Source organism: Leptopilina boulardi, unplaced genomic scaffold (genome assembly GCF_019393585.1).
Source record: "Leptopilina boulardi isolate dan_hultmark-lab unplaced genomic scaffold, ZJU_Lbou_2.1 LbouV2_266, whole genome shotgun sequence".
Taxonomy (NCBI): Eukaryota; Metazoa; Arthropoda; class Insecta; order Hymenoptera; family Figitidae; genus Leptopilina; species Leptopilina boulardi.
The window spans coordinates 1481840-1506678 of NW_026137825.1; the positions used below are offsets into that span (position 1 = coordinate 1481840).

The window sequence follows — 24839 nt, forward strand, 5'->3', positions numbered from 1 at the left end:
AACAAAGAAATTATTTCCCTCGAGTGATTAAAAAATCTCACAAATATAAGTTATATAATATTACAAAAAAAAAAATTGTACCGGTAATAGGAAATTGTTACGGGGAAAAATAAAGAAAGGTTTTTTTAATTTAAATGAAAAGTCAATTAATTCTATTTATTTTTCATTAATATTTCGAAATTTCGGTTAAAATATGAATTTTTAACTTTCATTAATTCTTTAAATTTAACTCAAATTTATAGGTACTCAAATGTTTATATTATTATATTACTTTTTGTATATTTATTTCAATGTTTATGCTTTCTTCACGAGGAAGCAATTTTTTTTTGCTGATCGTAAAGAGGAAGCAAAATGTTCATGTAATGAACAAATTTACAACTTGTTTTTTTTTTTATCACAGATTGCCGAAAGTATTTACAAGTATTTATAACACTTCAAATAATTGATAAAAATCATAAATTCCTTTTTTGTGTGTAGTTTTAAGAAATTTTTCCCAAAAGCGTCAATAACATTTGACAACGATCTTTTACCTGGAAAAAAAAGAAAAAAAACAAAAATTAAAGCAATATTTTTTATATAAAATTAATTTTCGCGAATATTTTAATAAGTCACGATTTTCGCAAAATTAATTCGCGGATTACGCGAAATTTGTTCATGGTTTTCTCGAACAAGGAAATTTTCTTTTTTTTTTTCTAAAAATCAATGGAAATTATTAAAAAATGAATTTCTGTTTTTTTGAATTTAATTTTTTTTCATTTACCTGTTGAATTGTACGATTTTCCAATGTTTGACTTATAGTGACAAAACTCTTCTCTGAATATTCTTTTTTAATACTTTGCAAAAGAATTGCATCCTCTTGTCTGGACCATGGTCTAATTTCCAATGGTTCATCAATTAATTCAGAAACACTACCATCAGAATCACTTGATTCTGATAATTTTATTGATTTCATGGCAATTTTTTCCACACCACAATTTCTATCGTCATCATCAATAAAACTGTCAATTTTCACATTTGCTGTAAAAAACAAAGAGAAATATATATTTTTATTTTTTTTTAATATTGAAATATAGAATTTCTTTTTATACGAAAATTTTTACAAAATTTTAAACTAGATACCCAAATTTTTGATTGGCAAAAATTTTATTTTACAATCATTTTTCTTTAAATGACTTTTTATATAAAAGAAAATTTTAATTTAATCGAATTTTCAATTTAAAAAAATTCTCATTCATTCAATTGAATTTTCATGTGATTGAAATTTTTAAATGACAAAAATTCTAATTCATACGAATTTTAATTTGTCCGAATTTTTAAGACATCGATTTTTCATTTGTCCGAAATTATAAAATTGACAGAAAGTTTTTGGCGCAATTTTTAAAATTAATTAATCACAATTTTCTTGATTGGTCAATTTTCAAGAATTGCGCCAAAAAACTTTCTTTCAATTGTTTGTTTGGTCAATTTGTAATTTCGGACAAATTAAAATTCTGTCGATTGTTTGTTCGGTCAATTTGTAATTTTGGACGAATTAAAATTCTGTCGATTGTTTGTTCAGTTAATTTGTAATTTCGAACAAATACAAAATTCGGCGACAAAAAAATTCGTAAAAATAAAAATTGGGACAAATTAAAAATTTGTTGAATTAAAATTTCATTCATTTAAAAAATACGATTGAATGATATAATTCTGTTAAATTCAAAATTCGTTTAAATTAAAATTCTTTTAAATAAAAAGTAATAGATATAAAGAAAATACATGTAAAATAAAATTCTGACAAAAATTCGATGCTTAAAATTTTGTTAAGTAAAAATTCGTTTTAAGAAAATTTGTAAAATTTTTATTCGAAAATTGTGAAATTCGGCTAAAAAATAATTATTTCTTATAAAATACTTTAAAATGAAAATTTTTATGGGAAAATCAGGCGCCCCATTATTATTATTTTTTTTCTGAAATTAAAAAAAAAATACTTACAATGTTCCATAAATTCTTCCGATTGTTGAATTTGATTCGACAATGATTCATTGGAACTATTTTGTGAATTTTTCTCTTGTTTTATATCACGTTTAAAATCACCTCTTAAATCACGTTTCTTTTTACAAATTAAAATTGTTCTCTTATTACTATTAACACCACTTGTTGATGGTTGTTGAGCATTTTTTGGCGGTGATCTTGGACCACGTTTTGGTTTTGCTATTAATTTTTCCAAATTTTCATCGTGAATCATTGTTGTTGATGATGATAATAATGATGATGATGATGTTGTTGTTGTTGTTGTCGACATCACCGTCGTCATCATCATCATTGACGTTGATGATGGCGTCATTGTTATTGTTGTTGTTGCTGTTGTTGTTGTTGTTGTCATTGTCATTGTTGCTTCTTTAATTGGTGATATTTTAAATGCACCAATTGTTGACATTGTTTTTCCACTGTTACTTGTTTCATCGTTAATTGAATCATTTTTCGATGATTTTCTCCTTCGTTTCTGTTGTGTTGGTGGGGCGTGAATAAATTTTTCCGCTTGTTTCAATGAGACACGTGCAATATTCTCCAATTTTTCATTATTTTCACCGGGAAATGTTATTTTTGCCGGTCGTAAACCTTCAGATGTTTGAAGATAAATTCTACCATTGAGAAACTAGTTTTTTTTTTAAACAAAAAAATATTCAATTTTTAAATTAAATTTTAAATAAGATATAAACAATAAAAAATTGTTATAAAATAAAAAAAATTTTTTGATAGATTTAAAATTAATTAATTACCTGGAAATCTAGCTTACCGACTGATGGTAAAACACGTTTTTTTTTGAAAAATAAAAATATAAAATTTACCGACACAGAACACTACCTTACAGGCTGATGGTAAAGAAATTTTTTGAAAAATGAAAATATAAAAATTACCGGCCTAGAAATCTACCTTACCGACTGATGGTAAAACAGGTTTTTTTGAAAAATGACAATATAAAACATTACCGACCTAGAGCTCTACATTACTGAATGATGGTAAAGAAATTTTTAAAAAAATGAAAATATAATAATTACCGACCTAGAAATCTACCTTACCGATTAATGGTAAAGAAATTTTTGGTAAATAATGATATAAAAATTACCAACCAAAAAATCTACATTACCAACTGATGATAAAACAGTTTTTTGAAAAATGACTATAAATCTACCTTACCGACGGATGGTAAAACACGTTTTTTTTAAAAAAGAAAAATATAAAATTTACGGACACAGAACACTACCTTACAGGCTGATGGTAAAGAAATTTTTTGAAAAATGAAAATATAAAAATTACCGGCCTAGAAATCTACCTTACCGACTGATGGTAAAACAGGTTTTCTTGAAACAATGACCATACAAAACATTACCGACATAGAACTCTACATTACTGATTGATGGTAAAGAAAATTTTTGAATAATAAAAATATAAAAATTACCGAACTAGAAATCTACCTCACCGATAGTGGTAAAGAAATTTTTGGAAAATGAAGATATAAAAATTACCGAACAAGAACTCTACATTACCGATTGATGGTGAAGAAACTTTTTGAAAAATGAAAATATAAAAATTACCGGCCTAGAAATCTACCTTACCGACTGATGGTAAAACAGGTTTTTTTGAAAAATGAAAATATAAAACATTACCGACCTAGAGCTCTACATTACTGAATGATGGTAAAGAAATTTTTAAAAAAATGAAAATATAATAATTACCGACCTAGAAATCTACCTTACCGATTAATGGTAAAGAAATTTTTGGGAAATAATGATATAAAAATTACCAACCAAAAAATCTACATTACCAACTGATGATAAAACAGTTTTTTGAAAAATGACTATAAATCTACCTTACCGACGGATGGTAAAACACGTTTTTTTTAAAAAAGAAAAATATAAAATTTACGGACACAGAACACTACCTTACAGGCTGATGGTAAAGAAATTTTTTGAAAAATGAAAATATAAAAATTACCGGCCTAGAAATCTACCTTACCGACTGATGGTAAAACAGGTTTTTTTGAAAAATGAAAATATAAAACATTACCGACCTAGAGCTCTACATTACTGAATGATGGTAAAGAAATTTTTAAAAAAATGAAAATATAATAATTACCGACCTAGAAATCTACCTTACCGATTAATGGTAAAGAAATTTTTGGTAAATAATGATATAAAAATTACCAACCAAAAAATCTACATTACCAACTGATGATAAAACAGTTTTTTGAAAAATGACTATAAATCTACCTTACCGACGGATGGTAAAACACGTTTTTTTTTAAAAAAGAAAAATATAAAATTTACGGACACAGAACACTACCTTACAGGCTGATGGTAAAGAAATTTTTTGAAAAATGAAAATATAAAAATTACCGGCCTAGAAATCTACCTTACCGACTGATGGTAAAACAGGTTTTCTTGAAACAATGACCATACAAAACATTACCGACATAGAACTCTACATTACTGATTGATGGTAAAGAAAATTTTTGAATAATGAAAATATAAAAATTACCGAACTAGAAATCTACCTTACCGACGGATATTAAAACAGGTTTTTTGAAAAATGACAATATAAAACATTACCGACCTAGAAATCTACATTACCGATTAATGGTAAAGAAATTTTTGGAAAATGATGATATAAAAATTACCAACAAAGAAATCTATATTACCAACTGATGATAAAACAGTTTTTTGAAAAATGACTATAAATCTACCTTACCGACGGATGGTAAAACAGTTTTATGTAAAATTTAAATATAAAAAATTACCGACATAGAAATCTACCTTACCAACTAATGGTAAAACAGTTTTAAAAAGTTAGTAACGTCAAAAACCTGTTTTACTATCGGTCGGTAAGGTAGATTTTTGTATCGATATTTTTTATATTTTAATTTTTTCAAAAAAAACGGTTTTACCATTAGTCGGTAAGGTAGATTTCTAGGTAGGTAAATTTTCTATTGTTATTTTTTTTAAAAAAACCCTGTTTTACCATCAGTCGGTAATGTAGATTTCTGTGTCGGTAATTTTTTGTATCTTCATTTTCCAAAAAAATTTCTTTATCATCAATCGGTAAGGTAAATTTCAAGGTCGGTAATTTTTTCGAAAAAAACTGTTTTACCATTTGTCGGTATAGTAGATTTCTGTGTCGGTATTTTTTTTATATTTTCAGTTTTCAAGTATTTTTACCCTAATGTATCACTTCGAAGCCTGTGACAATTAATTTTTTTTCCGAAAATTATTATTTATTAATAAAAAAAAAAAGAGAAAGAAAGACAAGAAATTTTTCTCACCCTTGTCCCACAGGAAGCGCAATGTTCATTTCCACTTTTGAGCTTTGAATCCGAGGAATTGTGACAATTACATTTACAATTTTCCCCACCGTAAGGATCTTCCTGTGTTGTCGATACAGGTAATTCAATATTTTCATATAAATCCGGAAGATCAAGAGTCGAAATTTTACTTTTGTCATGTGGACCAACTGGACAGGTGATATTTTCAAAAAATTGCGGCGCAAATAAACTAAAATAAAAAAGAGAAAAAATATTTCTCCTTGTACTAAATCAAAAAAATTTTTATTTTAAATTAACAAAAATTAAAAATGAAAGAAAAATGATATTAGGTAATTAAAAAACAGTTTTCTCTACAGTTTTTAAATCTAAATTTTTTCCAGATTTTTATTTTTAATTTATGTTTATATTTAAAAAAAAATCTAAATAAAATTTTTTTAATAAATCTTTTTACTTAGATTTTTTTATGCAATTTTTTTTTTTTTTATTTAAATTTTTGTTAAGTATTAGAAAATAAAATTTAAAAAACTAAAAATAATTACCTCTCTGGCGGTTTTCCTTGGGGAAAAACTTGTAGAAATAAATCCATAACAATTGGACTTCCCTTAAGAATTGGACTAATTGCATCGTGAACATTTTTCAATGATGTATAAGGCGCCGATGCAAGTTGTGAAATTGATTGCATTACTTTTGTTAAACGCGATGGTTGTTTGGCAAAATAAATTTGTGCAACTTGAACAAATTCTTGCATTCTTTGTAACATCATCCATTCCAATGATTTATTAACAATACCAGCTTGATATGAATTGAGAAATAATAAAAAATCCGTTGACATATCGGGATAATTTTTTAATTTCTCACAAACCTCACGATAAAAATTAACAGCCACCATATCTTTTGTTCCCGGTAAATCATTTAATTTTGATTTTCTCTCATTTTTGCCTAAAAACAATTTTATTATCAAAATTAAAAAAAATTATTTATTTATATAATTAAATTATTATTATTATTTAATTAGGTATTAAAAGTACGTAAATTGAAATTTAAAAAGTAACAAACCCTCATCGGTTTTTAATTCATTTTCATTTTCCGTTTGTAAAATATTATCAAGTTTCTCGCTATATTCGAGAAATAATTTAATAATCGCCTTAAATGTCTCGGGATCCGATGATTCAAGTGTTGTATGTAATTTTTGTAAATATGATTCGGCAAATTCTTGAATAAAGCATAAAACTTGATTAAAACGAAAATAATTTTATTTCTTTCATTTAAATAATCATCATTTTGAATAATTGACAATGAAAAATAATACTCACTCGTTGCTCTTTCCTCGGTATTTAATTCATTTTCCGAATCAATCATACGTTTTATATTTTCTAATTCGCGCGCTTGTTTTGCTTTTTTTCGATTAACAACTGCATTCTTTTTTATTGTTGTACTCGCTCTCATTAATTCCGCAATTTCATCTTCATTGTCCTTTAAAATTAATTTTTATTTTTTTCTAAATTTAAGTTCTTTTTGAAATTAAAATAAATTTTTTCAATATTGAAAAATTCAATTCATTTTCTAAATTTTCGATTAAATTCTACAAAAAATTTCGAATTATTTAAAAAGGTATTTTAAATATCCTACAATTATTTTTCAAAATTTTAATTTCAAATTTTTTTTTTTCCTCCAGAATTAACAAAAAATTCAGTTATTTTCCAAATTTTTAACGAAATTTGGAATTATTTAAAGGTTTTTTTTTTTATTAAATATTAAAAATTCAATAATTTGCAAAAATTGTAAATTAATTTGAAAATGTTTATTGTCGATAAAAGAACTTTTTTTTTTTTTTTTTTTACAAAACCATATAATTTGAACTCTTTTTTTTTTGTAATACAATTTAGAGTTAAATTACATTAATTATTTAACCATTTTTATTGATATTTAATAATTATTTTTTTAAAAAATAATTATTTCGAGAAATTTAAACAATTGATTTTTCTAACAATTTAAATTAACTTTTAATAAAGAAAAATTATAATAAATTATTAATTAATACAAAAATGTTTTTTTTTAAATTCAACACATTTTTAATTAAAATTTATTACAATTTTGAGGAATTTTAAGATTTTTTTGTAATATTTTTCAAAAAAAAAAAAAAATAAAAATTATAAATCAGATTAAGTAGAAATGTTTTTTTTTAAATTATTTGAATTGCTCTTCATTTAAATTGAAAAAAAACTGGTATTAAATTAAAATAACTTACTCCTTTAACAGACGATGTTGATGAGAATTCGGAATTTTTTGACGATTCAGCAGCTAACAAAACTTTACCACCTTTTGTTTTATTAGTAATTCCACTCGTTGAAGAAATTTCCTTACCTGCAATCATTGATTGTGTCATTGATTTAATATTTTGTGCGCTACGCATTTTTGCCAAACGTGGCGTTGTTTGTCTTAATTGTGGTAATTTTTGTTTTTGATTTTCACTCTGATCCATTGAAATTTCCATTTCAACATTTGTATCAACATCCATTATTTCTGGTACTATCATTTCTTCAGCGCATTCATTGGAAAAAACTTGAATTGTAGGCGATGTAATATTTAATTGACAATTACGTTGAATTTTCGTTGAACGTGGACTTATTTTCTTCGATTGTTGATTGTCATTATCTAAAAATTCAATTTCCATACTTGTATCGACGTCCATTATTTCAGGAACAATCATTTCTTCCTGAGAATTCGATGATGGTATTTCAATGTGTACAATTGATTTATTTCCAGTGCCGCCACTTCCTCCTCTTTTTCTCGTAGTTTTCCGCTTTGACAAATTTACCGATGGCATCATATTCACAATTGGATTACAAAGATGCTTTCCAGGATTTATTTCAATAAATTCCATTAGTTCACTATTAATGAGATTATCAATTTCCTTTGGTTGCTTCTCTAATTCCTTTGGTGGCTAAACGAAAAATAAAATTACAATTTTATTTATTTATTACAATATTCAAATTTGAAATTTCTTTTTAAATTTCTATTTGATTTTTCAATTCAAAATTCTTCAAAGTTTAATTATTTATCTTTATTTAAAATATTTTTCTAAAATTATTAAAAATTAAAATCGAATCATTTTACTTGATTAGCATTGTGGGCAAATTTTCGCCATATTTGAGGTAATAATTCAATTGATTGTTCCTGTGGTGGTTTCAACACTGTATCCAAAGTAATCACGTGAATTGTCGCCGGTGCTTTGCCAGTTGAAAGATAATACTGCAAAAATAAAGGAATTATAAAAAAAAAATTTCAGTAAAATTACATATAATAATCGTGAATATCTTTCGTTCATTCTGTCCACACGTGAAGTTAGTATTTGTTATAGGTCTTTTGTTTTTTTTAAATGTATTGTTTGACATTATTTTGTATTGGTTAAAATTTTTCAATGTTTTTTTGACATTGTTTCGATAATTAATTTTGAATCGAAATTTTAAAAAATAACTAGCGATATTAAACGCGCGCAAGCGCGCCAAATTGATTATTTCATTATTTGTTATAGAGAAATTAAAAATTAATATTATCAATAATTATTTAAATTTATTAGAATATTATTCCATATTAAATGATAAAAATAAAAATTATATGTTTATAGGCCTCAGATTATTAATTATTAAATTATTAAATTTTAAATTCAAAGTCTTTTAAAATTAAATTATTTTCCAAATTTTCAATTTAAAATCAAATAAAATTCAATTATTACCCAAAATTTCCACTCAAAATCAACTAAAATTCACTAATTTTCCAAATTTTCAATTTAAATTCAAATAAAATAAAATTATTTTCTAAAATTTCATTTCAAAATTAATTATCAAAAATCAACTAAAATTGAATTATTATTTAAAATTGTAATTGAAATTTAATTATTTTCCAAAATTTCAATTCAAAATCCAAGACAATTCAATTATTTTCCAAATTTTTAATTCAAAATCTTTTAAAATTCAATTATTTTCCAAATTTTCAATTTAAAATCATATAAAATTCAATTATTATCCGAAATTTTAATTTAAAATCAACTAAAATTCAAATATTTTCCAAATTTTTCTATTGAAAATTAACAAAAATTCAATTATTTTCCAAAATTTCAATTCCAAAATCAACTAAAATTCAATTATTTCCCAAACTTTTAATTCAAAATCAAAGAAAATTCAATTACTTTCCAAATTTTTAATTCAAAATCTTTTAAAATTCAATTATTTTCCTAGTTTTCAATTTAAAATGAAATAAAATTCTTCAATTATTTTCTAAAATTTCTATTCAAAATTAATTATCCAAATTTTCAATAAAAAATGAACTTAAATTAAATTATTATTCAAAATTCAATTATTTCCCAAACTTTTAATTCAAAATCAAAGAAAATTCAATTACTTTCCAAATTTTTAATTCAAAATCTTTTAAAATTCAATTATTTTCCAAATTTTCAATTTAAAATCATATAAAATTCAATTATTATCCGAAATTTTAATTTAAAATCAACTAAAATTCAAATATTTTCCAAATTTTTCTATTGAAAATTAACAAAAATTCAATTATTTTCCAAAATTTCAATTCCAAAATCAACTAAAATTCAATTATTTCCCAAACTTTTAATTCAAAATCAAAGAAAATTCAATTACTTTCCAAATTTTTAATTCAAAATCTTTTAAAATTCAATTATTTTCCTAGTTTTCAATTTAAAATGAAATAAAATTCTTCAATTATTTTCTAAAATTTCTATTCAAAATTAATTATCCAAATTTTCAATAAAAAATGAACTTAAATTAAATTATTATTCAAAATTCAATTATTTCCCAAAATTTCAATTCAAAATCAAAGAAAATTCAATTATTTTCTAAATTTAAAATCAAATAAAATTCAATTATTTTCTAAAATTTCAATTCAAAATTGTATTTCACTGTCTCGTCCTTCTAGATCACATACATGTAGTACCGAAGTACTGCTTGTTCCGCCACAGCAATTTTAAAAAATAAAAGTTTTTCGCGCCTCCGATAGGTGGTTTCCTCCTGTTCCTCCTATTTTCCTCATTACGTTGTTCTGTGCGTTCCGCTGCACACGTCTATCGGGACAATATTTTATAATCGTGTAAAACAATAATCGAAATGGGTTTAACTTCGGAATCGGAATCCGAGAAGGAGCAGCGACGTCGCTCCAGGAAAAAGAAATCATATAAGAAGAAGAAGTTTGATAAGAAAATAAGAAAAATGGAAAAAGCTATCAAGAAGATGAAGCGCAAACGGTCGCCATCGTCGCCATCTTCCTCATCATCTGATGAATCAAGCTCCAGTGATGGAAGTCTCTCGATAATATCGAAGCAATCGAGGCGTGATCGGCAACGACGAGATTTGGATCGCGAGTCCAATTCTCCGAGAGGTACAGGCACTGAGCGTTATCTGCGAGAAACGCCTTGCCCGAGCCCGACAAGAAGGGATAACGAAGAGCGTCGTACGCGAGACACGCCACGTTTTTCCCGTAGTCGTTCTAGATCAAGAAGTCCTCGCCAGTCCCCAGGAGGTGACCATACTCTTAAGATAATTCAAAATTCGAATGGTGATAAAAATCCATCGACAGGAGATGACAATGAACAGTCGGTAACCAATGCAGACGAGTTGTTGAAACTGTTGGGAGATGGCGCTCCTGAGGTAAATGTCTACAGTGCTGCCGTACATAGTTCTATTGCAGAACTTTGGACAAAAATATTAGAAGCAGGCTTGTCAAAGGACACACGTCAAACACTTGTCAAAAAATATCATCCTGCAGAAAATTGTAAAACAATGGGAGCACCACGGCTCAATCCAGAAATAAAGACAAGTATGGGCGCATTGGCAGTAAGGAAGGACCAGTTTCAGGTGGTGTCTCAAACACAACTAGGCGCAGCGATTAGCGCGATAGGTAAAGTGCTTACTGTCATTTTAGATGCCAACAAAACATTAAAACCTATAGATAGCAAGGACATTGCTGGCATTTTCGAGTCCATCAGTGATGTGGGTCGACTGTTGACTGACCTTCAACATGGGATGTCCATAACACGCAGGTCGTTTATAATCCCATCGTTCAGTTTGAGGTTAAAAACAATAGCAGACGACACAAATGTGGATACGTTGCTTTTCGGAGAAACGTTAGCTGAAAAATTAAAAACAGCTAAAGAAGTGGAGAAATCGGGTAAGGATATCTCCAAAACCTCACATCACTCAACAAAAAATACCCAAAACAACATGGTCAAAACATCCGAGACAAGCAGTTCAAAGCATTTAAACTGGAAAGCCCCCTTCAAGAAGAACAACTCGAAGACGAGTTGGAAGAAGGGGGGGGCTCAAGGTTATCAGGGTTCTCGGTACCAGACGACGCATCGTCAGAAGCGTTAACGGTAAGTGAAACAGCAGGTCGACTGCGTTTTTTCACAAGTCAGTGGCAGAAAATCACGAATGACCCATTCATAATAAATTGCGTTCACGGGTATAATCTGCCTTTTGAAAGTGAACCCAAACAGAATTTCCCCCCAACCCTTCCTTTCTTGTCAGATGAAGATGAGGCAAGAACATTAACAGCAATAAATAAATTGATTAATATGGGGGCAATTATTAAATGCAATTCGTGTCAGGGTCAATTTTTGTCCTCATATTTTCTAAGGCCAAAATCAAATGGAGACGATCGTTTTATCCTAAATTTAAAAAATTTGAACAAATTTCTGAGGGCCCCGCACTTTAAACTTGAGGACATGAAGACTGCCTTACGCCTCGTGCATAAAAAGTGCTTCATGTCAGTAATGGACCTTCAAGATGCCTATCTTATGGTCCCTGTTGCTAATGAACATCGCAAGTTCTTACGTTTCTGTTTCAGGGGAATCCTTTATGAATTCACGAGTATGCCATTCGGTCTCTGTACTGCACCGGTCACATTTACCAAGCTTCTCAAACCAGTTGTTCAAAAATTGAGAAGTCAAGGCATTATATTGGTAATATATTTAGATGACATCCTTATTATCGCCAAAACACTAAATCAGTGCCAGCAGCATGTCTCTGTTGTTCGTTCTTTAATTGAATCATTAGGGTTTATAGTGAGTGAAAATAAGAGTCAACTCAAACCTGCTCAGCGATGCATCTTTCTAGGTTTTGTAATTGATAGCATTAGGTTTCAGTTAGAATTAACCGATAAGAAACGCAAGTCAATTTTTTCATTTATTAAAAAATTTCTAGTAAACAAATCCTGCAAGATCGAAGAACTAGCGAGACTTATAGGCAATCTAATTGCTGCGTGCCCCGCCATTAAATATGGCTGGCTGTACACAAAGAGACTGGAGCGAGAAAAATTTTTGGCTTTGAAGAAAGCCAACAATAATTTCAAGGCTCGGATTACAGTCCCCAACATAGTACAATCAGATCTGGAATGGTGGGCAGATAAAATTACGAGTTCTTGCAATCCAATTAGACAACTAAAGTTTAGCAAAGAAATATTCACTGATGCATCGTTGACAGGCTGGGGGGCATTTTGCGATGGCGAAAAAACATACGGACTGTGGACCGCTGATGAGAGAAAATTGCATATAAATGTTCTCGAACTCAAAGCGGCTCATTTGGGGTTAAAATGTTTCGCGAGGCAGGATCAAGATTGTGAGTTACTGCTTCGCATGGATAATACAGTAGCTATTGCATATGTAAACAGAATGGGTGGGATTCAATACCCACATTTGACACAACTGGCTAGGGAAATTTGGACCTGGTGCGAAGAGCGTGAACTATGGGTTTACGCGTCGTATCTGCCTTCCAAAGAGAATAAAGAAGCAGATGAAGGTTCTCGTGTACTTCCCCAGGAAACAGAATGGGAACTGGCATATTCGGCCTTTCAGAAGATCAGCCGAAAGTTAGGCCCCTTTAATATTGATCTTTTTGCGTCAAGAGCCAATGCTAAATGCGCACAATATGTTTCTTGGCTAAGAGACCCCGATTCTGTTAACGTGGACGCATTTACTATGAATTGGGAAAATCTTTCGTTTTATGCCTTTCCCCCATTTTCTGTAATACTTCGTGTATTGCAAAAAATTCAATTAGACCAGGCAGACGGGGTTGTAGTGGTACCTTTCTGGCCCACTCAACCTTGGTATCCGCTGTTTACTTCATTAATTGTGTCCGAAATTATTCGTTTAGAACCGAGTATTAATCTCTTATCCTCTCCCCACAGGAAGACACATCCTCTTCATCACACGCTTTCCCTGGTAGCAGCTCGATTATCAGGGAAGCGTTCAAAATAAGAGGAGCCACGGAGGAGGCGGCGGATGTGATGCTGCAGTCGATATCGGAGAAAACTCTCAAGCAGTACTCGAAGCCAATTAAAGATTGGTGGGATTTCTGTCAAAAGGAAGGAATCAACATATATCAGAATTCAAAATCAGAAATACTAAGATTCTTTACAGAGTCTCTGAAGCAAACGAAATCCTTTAGTTCGGCGAACACTTATCGAGCTGCTCTGTCCTTAATCATGGGAAACGAGCTTGGCAGTGATGCTCAAATTTCCAGATTCTTTAAGGGAGTATCAACGCTAAGGCCACGCAGGCACAAGTACGACATTACATGGGATCCGAAGCAAGTCTTGGATAAATTGGCAACCTGGTACCCACATGAGCAGTTGTCGCTAGAAGTTCTGACGCGTAAACTCGTAACACTGTTAGCACTCATCACTGCCCAAAGGATCCAGACTCTGTCTCTCATACGGCTAGAAAATGTAAATTTGGAAAGAGAGCCTATTTTAATAAAAATAACGGATAAGATCAAGACCACGGGTAAGAATACGTTTCAACCTATTCTGGAGATTCCAACCTACTTGCATCAACCTCAGATCTGCGCAGCATCAGTTTTACGTACCTACATCGAAAAAACTTCAGGAATGAGAGATAGTGAGTTAAATAATATTTTTCTTATTCTCACTCACAAGAAGCCTCATAACCATGCCACTTCGCAGACCATTAGCAGGTGGATACGAGAAACGTTGGAATTGTGCGGAATTGACACTACCATATTCACAGGGTATAGCACTCGACATGCTGTGACTTCAGCAGCAGCTAGGAAAGGAGTAAATATTGAGGTCATTCGCCGGGCAGCTGGCTGGTCAGCGACATCGTCAACATTCGCTAGGTTCTACAACCGACCGCTCTTAATTAGAGAGACTTTTGGGTCTACAGTTCAATAATAGACCATTCACTTGATTGTTTTCTTTTCTCTCTGATAGCATATGTAAACTAAACTTTTCACTTTATAACTTTTCATTTTATGAGGTATTTTACCTTTGGTTATCTTAAGCTGTTACTTTAACCCATGTATTAACAAGGAATATAATTAATCACTTTAAGTAAAAAAAAAAAAAAAAAAACATTAAATCGCATTAATCTTTAAACATCTACATGTATGTGATCTAGAAGGACGAGACAGTGAAATACAATTAACGGATTGAACGAACTTACCTTAAGTGAAGATCAATCCAAATTGTATGAGCTGTCTCGTCCGAATAGATCACACCCACCACACCCTAAATAATAAAAACTACCCCAAATGCGATTTATGCTGAACTTTAAAATGTAATGAGGAAAATAGGAGGAACAGGAGGAAACCACCTATCGGAGGCGCGAAAAACTTTTATTTTTTAAAATTGCTGTGGCGGAACAAGCAGTACTTCGGTACTACATGTATGTGATCTATTCGGACGAGACAGCTCATACAATTTGGATTGATCTTCACTTAAGGTAAGTTCGTTCAATCCGTTAATTAATTATCAAAATTTTCAATAAAAAATCAACTAAAAATGAATTATTCTAAAAAATTTGAATTCAAAATTAATTGAATTTTCAATAATTTGAATTTAAAAGCATTTAAAATTTAATTATTTCTAAAATTTTCCATCGAAAATTTTTTGAAATTTAATAATTTCAATTATAACTCTAAGGGAATTCAATTATTTTTAAATATTTTTATAATATTCTTTGAAAATTCAACTATCTGAAACCATTTTTCAATTAAAAATGATTATCAACTTATTGTATTTTGTCTGTAATTTCTAATAAATTTTTTAGTGAAATCATATAAAAATTTAATTAAAATCACTTGAAGTTCAATTAATTTCTAAAATCTCAATTTTAAATCTTTTGAAAATTCAATTAAATTTAAAAAATGTTTTCCAAAAAATTTTTTGATAAATTATTTTTAGTTCTGTAAAATTTTATTATTGTTTGAAAATTAACAATATCTTTTGAAATTTAATTATTTCTAAAATTTTCAAGTTTAATTTGACACGTCATAATATTACTATTCAAAAAACACGTGAAATCATAAAAGACAAACTTCAAGTTAGGACAGAAGGAAAGACCAAGCATTTTATTATTATATAATTGAATTTTATTTTATTTTAAATTGAAAACTTGGTAAATAATTGAATTTTAAATTGAAAATTTGAAAATAATTTAATTTTAGTTGATTGTTGATTGAAAATTTGAAAATAATTAATTTTAGTTGATTGCTGATTGAAAATTTTGATAATAATGAGTTTTGACTCGAAATTTTGGAAAATAATAAAATTTTAATTGAAATTTTGGATAATAATTTAATTTAAGTTCATTTTTAATTGAAAATTTCGATAATTAATTTTGAATCGAAATTTTAAAAAATAATTGAATTTTATTTTATTTTATTTTAAATTGAAAACTTGGTAAATAATTGAATTTTAAATTAAAAATTTGAAAATAATTTAATTTTAGTTGATTATTGATTGAAAATTTGAAAATAATTAATTTTAGTTGATTGCTGATTGAAAATTTTGATAATAATGAGTTTTGACTCGAAATTTTGGAAAATAATAAAATTTTAATTGAAATTTTGGATAATAATTTAATTTAAGTTCATTTTTAATTGAAAATTTCGATAATTAATTTTGAATCGAAATTTTAAAAAATAATTGAATTTTATTTTATTTTATTTTAAATTGAAAACTTGGTAAATAATTGAATTTTAAATTGAAAATTTGAAAATAATTTAATTTTAGTTGATTGTTGATTGAAAATTTGAAAATAATTAATTTTAGTTGATTGCTGATTGAAAATTTTAATAATAATTAATTTTGACTCGAAATTTTGGAAAATAATTAAATTTTAATTGAAATTTTGGATAATAATTTAATTTAAGTTGATTTTGGATTAAAATTTCGGGTAATAATTGAATTTTAATTGAAATTTTCGATAATAATTTAATTTAAGTTCATTTTTAATTGAAAATTTCGATAATTAATTTTGAATAAAAATTTTAAAAAATAATTTAATTTTATTTCATTTTAAATTGAAAACTTGGTAAATAATTGAATTTTAAATTGAAAATTTTGAAAATAATTTAATCTTAGTTGATTGAAAATTTTGATAATAATTAATTTTAGTTGATTGTTGATTGAAAATTTTGATAATAATTAATTTTGACTCGAAATTTTGGAAAATAATTGAATTTTAATTGAAATTTTGGATAATAATTTAATTTAAGTTGATGTTGAATTAAAATTTCGGGTAATATTTGAATTTTATTTAATTTTAAATTGAAAACTTGGTAAATAATTGAATTTTAAATTGAAAATTTGGAAAATAATTCAATTTTATATATAATTTAATAACATATAATAATAATTTTCATTATTATCATTTAATATGAAATAATATTCTAATAAATTTAAATTATTATTGATAATATTAATCTTTAATTTCTTTATAACAAACAATTAAATACTCAATTTTGCGCGCTTGCGCGCGTTTAATATTGCTAGTTATCTTTATTAATTTGAAAAATTTTTAAAAGAATTTTTTCCTTTTTCTACTGTCGTAAAATCGAAATTGAAGTACAAAAAAAAAATAATAATAATATTAAAATAAGAAACGAAGAATAAATAATTATATTCTTACCCTAATTGGACCATCAGTATGAGGATTTTCGTATTTTTTAATAAGACTATAAATCGAACTACTGTCACGAACTGGAAGTAGATAAATTCGTGTCAAACGAATAACATCCTTCATTAAATATGTCTTAAATTTGTGAATTTTTTTTCCTTTACTCAAAAGAAATGGTTTAAATTGTTCCAAACCCAAAGCAATCAAACTAAAAAGCAAAAAAAAAGAAATTTTATTTTATAGAATATTTAGAAAAAAAAAATTGATCATATTTTTTTAGAAAAATGAATATTTTAAAGTTAAATAAATAATTATTTAAAATAAATATAAATAATTACTTCTCCTCTGATTTGAAGAAAACACGACATTTTCGATTATTAACATCGGCTCTCGTATACATATGGGGCAAAAGATTTGGATATGGTAACGCTTTACTTTCCATTATTAATTTCTCCATAGATGGATGAAATTTATGCGAATGAATACGATGTGTTTTCATTGCTCCTTTTTTCATATCTTCAGCAAGAAAATTACTAAATTCCTCGTAAAATTTTTCATCTTTAAATTTTTCCTCAAAATCGCTTATTAATTGCAATGCATACGGTAAATTATCAACATTAAACGCTGATTCTGGACCGGAACTTAAATATCTGAATTTAAAAAAAAAAGTATTTAATTTTAAAATATTTTTTTTTTATTAAATTAAGAAATAAATTAGAAAAGAAGGGAATTTTTTTGAAATTTAAAGAAAAATTGGGGGCAAAAAAAAATAATGTTCTTTTCTTTACCTTAAACTTTCAATATTTGATTTACAACTTTTTGACAAATTATGATATTCCGGATGTTTGTAGGACATCAAAAATTGTTGTGACATAAGTTGAACGTGTTGTCTTAATTGAATATTAAGTAAATGACGTTGTTCATTGTTAACAAATTGTGGTAAATCAGCTTTTGATAAAACTGATATTAATTCAATCGGCGAATTCTAAAATGAGATTACAACAAATTTTTTTAAAAGAATAGTAAAGATAAATGTAAATTTTTGCACAAATTTCTAAAATAAAAGATAAATCTTTTAAAAAATTCTAAATTTCAATATTTGAAATTAATTTAAAAAAAAAAAGAATTACTGACTTAAAATTTTATTTTGTTTTTAAATAAAAAAATATATTTTATTAAAAATTTTGTCATACCATTGGATTATTTTGTATCGGTGGATTTATAAAATCAGAAGATTTTCTCTTTCTCGGTGTTTCTTGAATTGTAACAATTTCCTTATCTGTTGAATGTGTATGCGCGTATTCATTCGCATATTCCAATAATTCGTCCATTAAATTATTCACTTCCTTTCGTGAAACTTTTACCGCTCTATCCATTCGAAATTCCTCTTTATCCACTAAAAGCAAAAAAATTTTTATTTAAACATTTACATTTACAAATTATTATATAATAATAAAATGCTTGGTCTGTCCTTCTGTCCTAACTTGAAGTTGGCCTTTTCTAATTTCACGTGTTTTTTTTGAATAGTAATCTTATGACGTGTCAAATTTTGACAATTCTTTTTCTCATTTTTGCCAAAGTTGTATAATTATGTTTCCAATTTTCGGAATAAGTTTCATTAAAATTCCAAATTCGAAAATTCAATTCACGAAGCTGAAGTACACAACGTTTACCAACGAAATTTATTTTAAAGTTGTATATTGATTCAAAAATTGTAAACAAATACAAAAAATTTATGATAAGAAAAAAGATGCGCCAGGAAATTTCGTACAAGATAGTAATTTGAAAAAAATTTATTTTTAAAAATTAATTTTTAAGGTACCAGGGGCCAACGAATACCTATTAAATATTAATTATAAAAACACAGGCCTCGAATCAACTTAAAGACACAAAAAAGTCGTTTTAGTCGATTTATATTCCGAAAAAAGTGGATTTGTTTTTTATTTTAACAAAAATATTTTACAGATTTTTAAATAAAAAATTTTTTTTTTAATAGTCCTTTTCGAAGGGTTAAAGTTGAAATTTTTAGAAATAATTAAATTTCAAAAGATATTGTTAATTTTCAAACAATTATTAAATTTTACAGAACTAAAAATAATTTATCAAACAATTTTTGGAAAACATTTTTTAAATTTAATTGAATTTTCAAAAATTTAAAATTGATATTTTTAAAATTAATTGAAACTTTAAGTGTTTTGTAATTAAAATTTTAGATGATTTCACTAAAAATTTATTAGAAAATGTGGACAAAATACAATAATTTGAAAATCATTTTTAATTGAAAAATGGTTTCAGATAGTTTTGAATTTTCAAAGAATATTTTTAAAATAGTTAAAAATAATTGAATTTCCTTAGAGTTATAATTAAAATTATTAAATTTCAAAAACAAAAAATTTTTCGATGGAAAATTTTATAAATAATTAAATTTTAGATGCTTTTAAATTCAAATTATTGAAAATTCAATTAATTTTCAATTCAAATTTTTGAGAATAATGAAATTTAATTTTCATTTTAAATTTGGAAAATAACTAAATTTCAGTTCATTTTGAATTGAAAATTTTGGGAAATAATTGAATTTTAATTAGAAATTTTTGATAATAATTTAATTGAAGTTCATTTTTGATTGAAAATTTGGATAATTAATTTTGAATATAGAATTTTTAGAAAATAATTGAATTTTATTTAATTTTAAATTGAAAACTTGGTAAATAATTAAATTTGAAATTGAAAAGTTTGGATAATTATTGAATTTTAATTGATTTTGTATTAAAATTTCGGGTAATAATTGAATTTTAGTTTATTTTGAATTGAAATTTTTAAAAAATAATTCAATTTTATTGTGATATATTTTTTTTAAATTATAAACAATTGTTAAATTTCATAAAAATTTGAATTGAAAAATAATTTTGATATAATTGAATTTGTGATGTATTTCATTAAAATTATTAAAAATAATTAATTTAGTGAAGAATCATTTTAGTTCAAAATTTGTTAAATAATTGAATTGAAGAAGATCTGAAGAAGATCTACATTTTATACTAAAAAAATGTATTTTATTTAAATTTTTTTTCAAATGTAAAAAAAAATGTCGCATTTTATTAAAAGTAGTCGATAAAAGTCGTATTTTTGAAAAAAAAGTCGGAAAAAGTCGTATAATCCGAGGCCTGTTAAAACATATAATTTTCATTATTATCATTTAATATGTAATAATATTCTAATAAATTAAATTATTATTGATAATATTAATCTTTAATTTCTTTATAACAAACAAGTAAATACTGAATTTGGCGCGCTTGCGCGCGTTTAATTTTGCTAGTTTCTAATAAAATTCATTAAAATGAAAATTTTATTTAATAAATAAAATTCTAAATTTTTATTGGGAAATTCAATTCGCCCTGAAAAAACTTACATAATTCCGTTTCGTCTTCCTCTAAAATATTATATTCCGGATCGGCTTCAGGATCATCATCAACATTTAATTCTTGAGGCAAAGGCTGAGTGAATTCATTAAGAAAATCCCTCCATTCTTCATCTAAATCACAATCATAGTCATACATATCAGTTGTAATATCCGGTGGAATAAATGCTTGTTCAATATGTTCCAATGGCGTTTCACTGAGACATAATTTCGATCGTGTTCTTTGTCCAATACTTTCCTCTTCCGTTAGAGTATGAGGAATTCTACAATTCACAATTATAAAAATATAATTATTAAATTTATAATTATAATTATAATTTAATATTTTACATCCACATATTATATAGTAATATATATAGAATATTATATAGAAATATATACGAACTCGGGAATTTTAAAAACTCCCTCCGAATCATATTGAATATCATTTTTTGCCTCCTGCGATAAAGAATCATTATGTGAATTTGCTGGCGTTGATGGCTGTGAATCAACATCACTTCCAATTGAATTATCAGCTTCTTTATCATCGTCCACTTCCTTATCGTCGTCACTTTGTTGATCTTGATCTGGATCATATTCCTCGTCCGATGAATCCTCGGGAAGTTCTTCCTCAATTAAAACTTGAACTTCAGCTGAAGCTGTTTTCACTGGTGTTGTTGGCCAAGGAATATTTGGCTGACCCAATGCACCCAATTCTCTAAAATAAATTATTTTCCTCCATTATCCGATCCTTAAAACATTTAATCCAATTCATATTCTGTTATTACAATTATTTATTTATTAATTTTTTTTTTTTTGCCTTCCCGAATCTTAAAAACTTATTTTTCATTTTTCAGCCTTCGAAGCGTAGTAAAAGACTAAGAAAAGTATGAGAAAGTATAATTTAAAAAAAAAAAAAGTATCAAAAAAAGTGACATCTTTAAAATGAAGTAAAATTAGTTTTCTAAATTTAACATTTAAAGTGTAAATATTTTCTTGTCTAAAAAAATTAAAAGAAAAATTCTGAGAAATAAAATTAACATCATTTTTCTCCTGATTATAAAAAAAAAAAAAACTATCTATTGTTAAATTTCGATTAACTTTTTGTTTTTTTTTCAAATTTTTTGTTGAAATAATTATTTCCAATAACTTTAATCAAAATCTTGGCATTTCAATTATTTAAAACATTTTTCAATTAAAAATACTCTAAAATTCAATTATTGTCTGAATTTCGGTTAAATTAGAATTGTTTAAAAAAAGAGAAATTTTGTAAAGAAATAAAAAGAAATAAAAATTCTGTCAAAAAAAAATTTGCCAAATTAAAAATTCTATTGAGTAAAAGATCGTTTAAAAAAAATTATGTTAAATGCAATTTTTAAAAATGAAAATTCGTATAAAAAATAATTATATAAAGCCATAGTTGACGCGGCCAATAATAAATCATCAATTTTCCGAGATTTTAGGAATCGAAAAAAAATTCGCTAAAATTTAAAATTCTTGAATTCTGTCATTTAAAAATTTTTTTTTTTAAAAAGTAGCATTTTAGTGGCTTTTGAACAAAATTACATAGTAGTAAGAAAGTAGCCTTGTCGAAAAAAAGTATCAAAAAAATCAATTATTGTTTAAAGTTTTTTAAAAAAAATTTCACAAATTCAAAATGAAAGTTTCAATTAATAATCTCCTGAATTTTAAGTATTATTTCCAAAAATTATAACTCAAATTCTTCTAAAATACAATCACTACTAAATTTTATATCTAAAATTCCTTTTTTTGAATAATTTAATTTTAATAATTTATTTAAATAAAATCAAGATTTTCGAAAATTCAATTATTTAAAATATTTTCCAATTTAAAATTCTCCAAAGTTTAATTATTGTCTAAAGCTCATAAAATATCTATAAAAATTAAAATTTTCAAAAAATTTCATTAAGAATCTCTAAAAATTCAATTATTTCTAAAAATCTTAACTCGAATTCTTCCAAAATTCAATTATTTCTAAAAATCTTAACTCGAATTCTTTCAAAATTCAATCACTACTAAATTTTGTATCTAAAATTCTTTGCTAAATTAATAATTTCAATCCAATTATTCAAAAATTCAATTAAATAAAAAAAAATCTCCTAAAATTCAATTATTATAAAAAATTATGATTCAATTTTTTTGTTGAAATAATTATTTCCAATAATTTTAATCAAGATCTTGGCATTTCAATTCTTTAAAACATTTTTCAATTTAAAATACTTTAAAATTCAATTATTTTCTGAATTTCGGTTAAATTAGAATTATTTAAAAAAAACAGTTGGGTAAAGAGAATTTTGAAAAATAAAAATTCTGTCAAAAAAAATTTACCAAATTAAAAATTCTGTGAAGAAAATTTACTAAATTAAAAATTCTATTGAGTAAAAAATCGTTTAAAAACGAAATTATGTTAAATGCAATTTTGAAAAATGAAAATTCGTGTAAAAAATAATTATATAAAGCAGCAGTTGACGCAGCCAATAATAAATCATCAACTTCACGAGCTTTTAGTAATCAAATAAATTCGCTAAAATTTAAAATTCTTGAATTCTGTCATTTTTTAAAATTATTTTCTTGAAAAAAGGTAGAATTTAGTGTGGCTTTTGGCCAAAATTAGTAGTAAAAAATTAGCATTGTTGAAAAAAAGTATCAAAAAAGTACAAAAAGTGTGTCATTTCGAAACCTAATTTTTAAAATTTTATCATTCAAATTTCACTTTAAAAAAAACGAATATTCAATTTCTAAAGTAAAATAATCAAATTTTGTTCCTAAAAAAGTCTTTAAAAAAATTCTATTTTTATTTTATATAAATGTATTTACATTTTAGGTATTAAAACGTTTTTTAATTAAAAATTCTGCAAAATTCAATTACTATTTGAAATTTTGTTAATAAATTTTCAGCAATTTTAATTTATTAAAATTTTAATTCAAAATCTCCTAAAATTCAATTATTATTAGTATTATGTTAATTTATTATATTATTTATTTTGTTATAAAAATTAGATAAATCGTGAAAATTAAAAAAATAATATTACTAAATGATAAAAACGAAAAAAAAAAAAAAAAAAAAATGAAAAAAGATAATAAAAAAAATGATGACTTACTTTGCTTTTGATCGCGTCAATTTTGGCTCGAAAATAATGCAATCATCATCGGTGGCTTTATTCAATCTTCGACGAACCATTGCCCTAACATGTTCATTTGTTATAACGTGTCTTAATATATTTTTAACATTTGTCGCTGTTAAATTTGTTTTCGCCGCCTTTGCATCTAATTGCCTTTCAATTTCCTCCTCCATTTTGTCCAAACCATCAAGTGCATCAACAATCGTGTTTGTTCTTTTATTACGTATAATATTATTCGTTTCATAATTATCATCAACTTCTGATACATCAATTTCCAAACCATTTGTCTCTGAATCCGATGACAATACGCTATTGTCACTTTTCATTTCGTCAATGTCAATTTCAAATGAAAATTCATAATTTTTTGACAATTTATTATCATCGTCATCGTTGCTCTCCATAATTTTTTTTTTTTTTTCTGCGATATTAAACACTATATATTTATATAGTTAATTGCAATAAATGTGAAATTTAATATATAATTGTAGCTTTTTGTAATGATTAAATTAAGAAGTGAAAAACAAATTTTTGTACCTTTAATTCACTTATTGAAGTTTTCTATTCCTTTGACGAGAATTGAAAATTAACTTGTAAATAACAATATCTCGATTATCGTGAAACTATTACATTTAATTTTATTAATTAATTACAATTTTAATGCGTTTATTTTGTTTTTAGAGAACTACCGCGTAAACTATGCAAACAAAAAAAACTGACATTTTGTGTCATAACCTCAAACAACAATGTGGAATGCGCGCGCACAAAAAATAGGGCTTGTGAATGACGCTTAAGGACAATGTACGCTCTCATTGGCGGTGGGAGAAATTAAATCCACCAATGAGAATTCTGTTTTTAAATTTCAAATTTATTTATTTTATTTCTAATTTATTTTTCGCGCTTTTAATAATAATAATTATTATTAATAATTATATTACTTATTATTAATAATATATTATTTTAATATTTAAATATATATTTTTTTTTAATATTTTTAATTTAATATTTTATTTTTTTATTACATTTATTATTATTATATTAATTAATCATGAAAATTAA

General features: G+C 25.8%; 1 protein-coding gene across 3 annotated transcripts; it reads right to left on the reverse strand.

The window, feature by feature from the left end:
- Window positions 1-253: 253 nt before the first annotated feature.
- Window positions 254-24506, reverse strand: LOC127281373 (uncharacterized). 3 transcript variants are annotated; one of them, XM_051305058.1, is made up of 17 exons: window positions 24318-24506; window positions 23763-24201; window positions 21047-21358; window positions 20653-20924; window positions 18437-18639; window positions 18032-18228; window positions 17582-17893; window positions 17256-17451; window positions 8420-8554; window positions 7551-8246; window positions 6616-6775; window positions 6359-6532; window positions 5842-6241; window positions 5303-5531; window positions 1975-2638; window positions 761-1017; window positions 254-530 (listed from the first exon to the last, which is right to left on the reverse strand). In XM_051305058.1, exons 2-17 carry the CDS (start codon window positions 24182-24184, stop codon window positions 480-482), a joined length of 4680 nt encoding a protein of 1559 aa, XP_051161015.1. In that variant the 5' UTR covers window positions 24185-24201; window positions 24318-24506; the 3' UTR covers window positions 254-479. The 3 variants fall into 3 exon arrangements, with proteins under 3 accessions (XP_051161015.1, XP_051161017.1, XP_051161014.1); XM_051305060.1 differs by having other exon boundaries at window positions 6359-6514; window positions 23763-24216; XM_051305057.1 differs by having other exon boundaries at window positions 23763-24216.
- Window positions 24507-24839: the final 333 nt, after the last annotated feature.

Coding starts and splice junctions, on each gene's coding strand:
- LOC127281373 (XM_051305058.1), bottom strand. CDS start 24,184: ATGGAGAGCAACGATGACGATGATAATAAATTGTCAAAAAATTATGAA. Junction 8,247..8,419: donor TTGCCCACAATGCTAATCAA/GTAAAATGATTC, acceptor TTTTTCGTTTAG/CCACCAAAGGAATTAGAGAA. Junction 2,639..5,302: donor GCGCTTCCTGTGGGACAAGG/GTGAGAAAAATT, acceptor AAAAAAAACTAG/TTTCTCAATGGTAGAATTTA.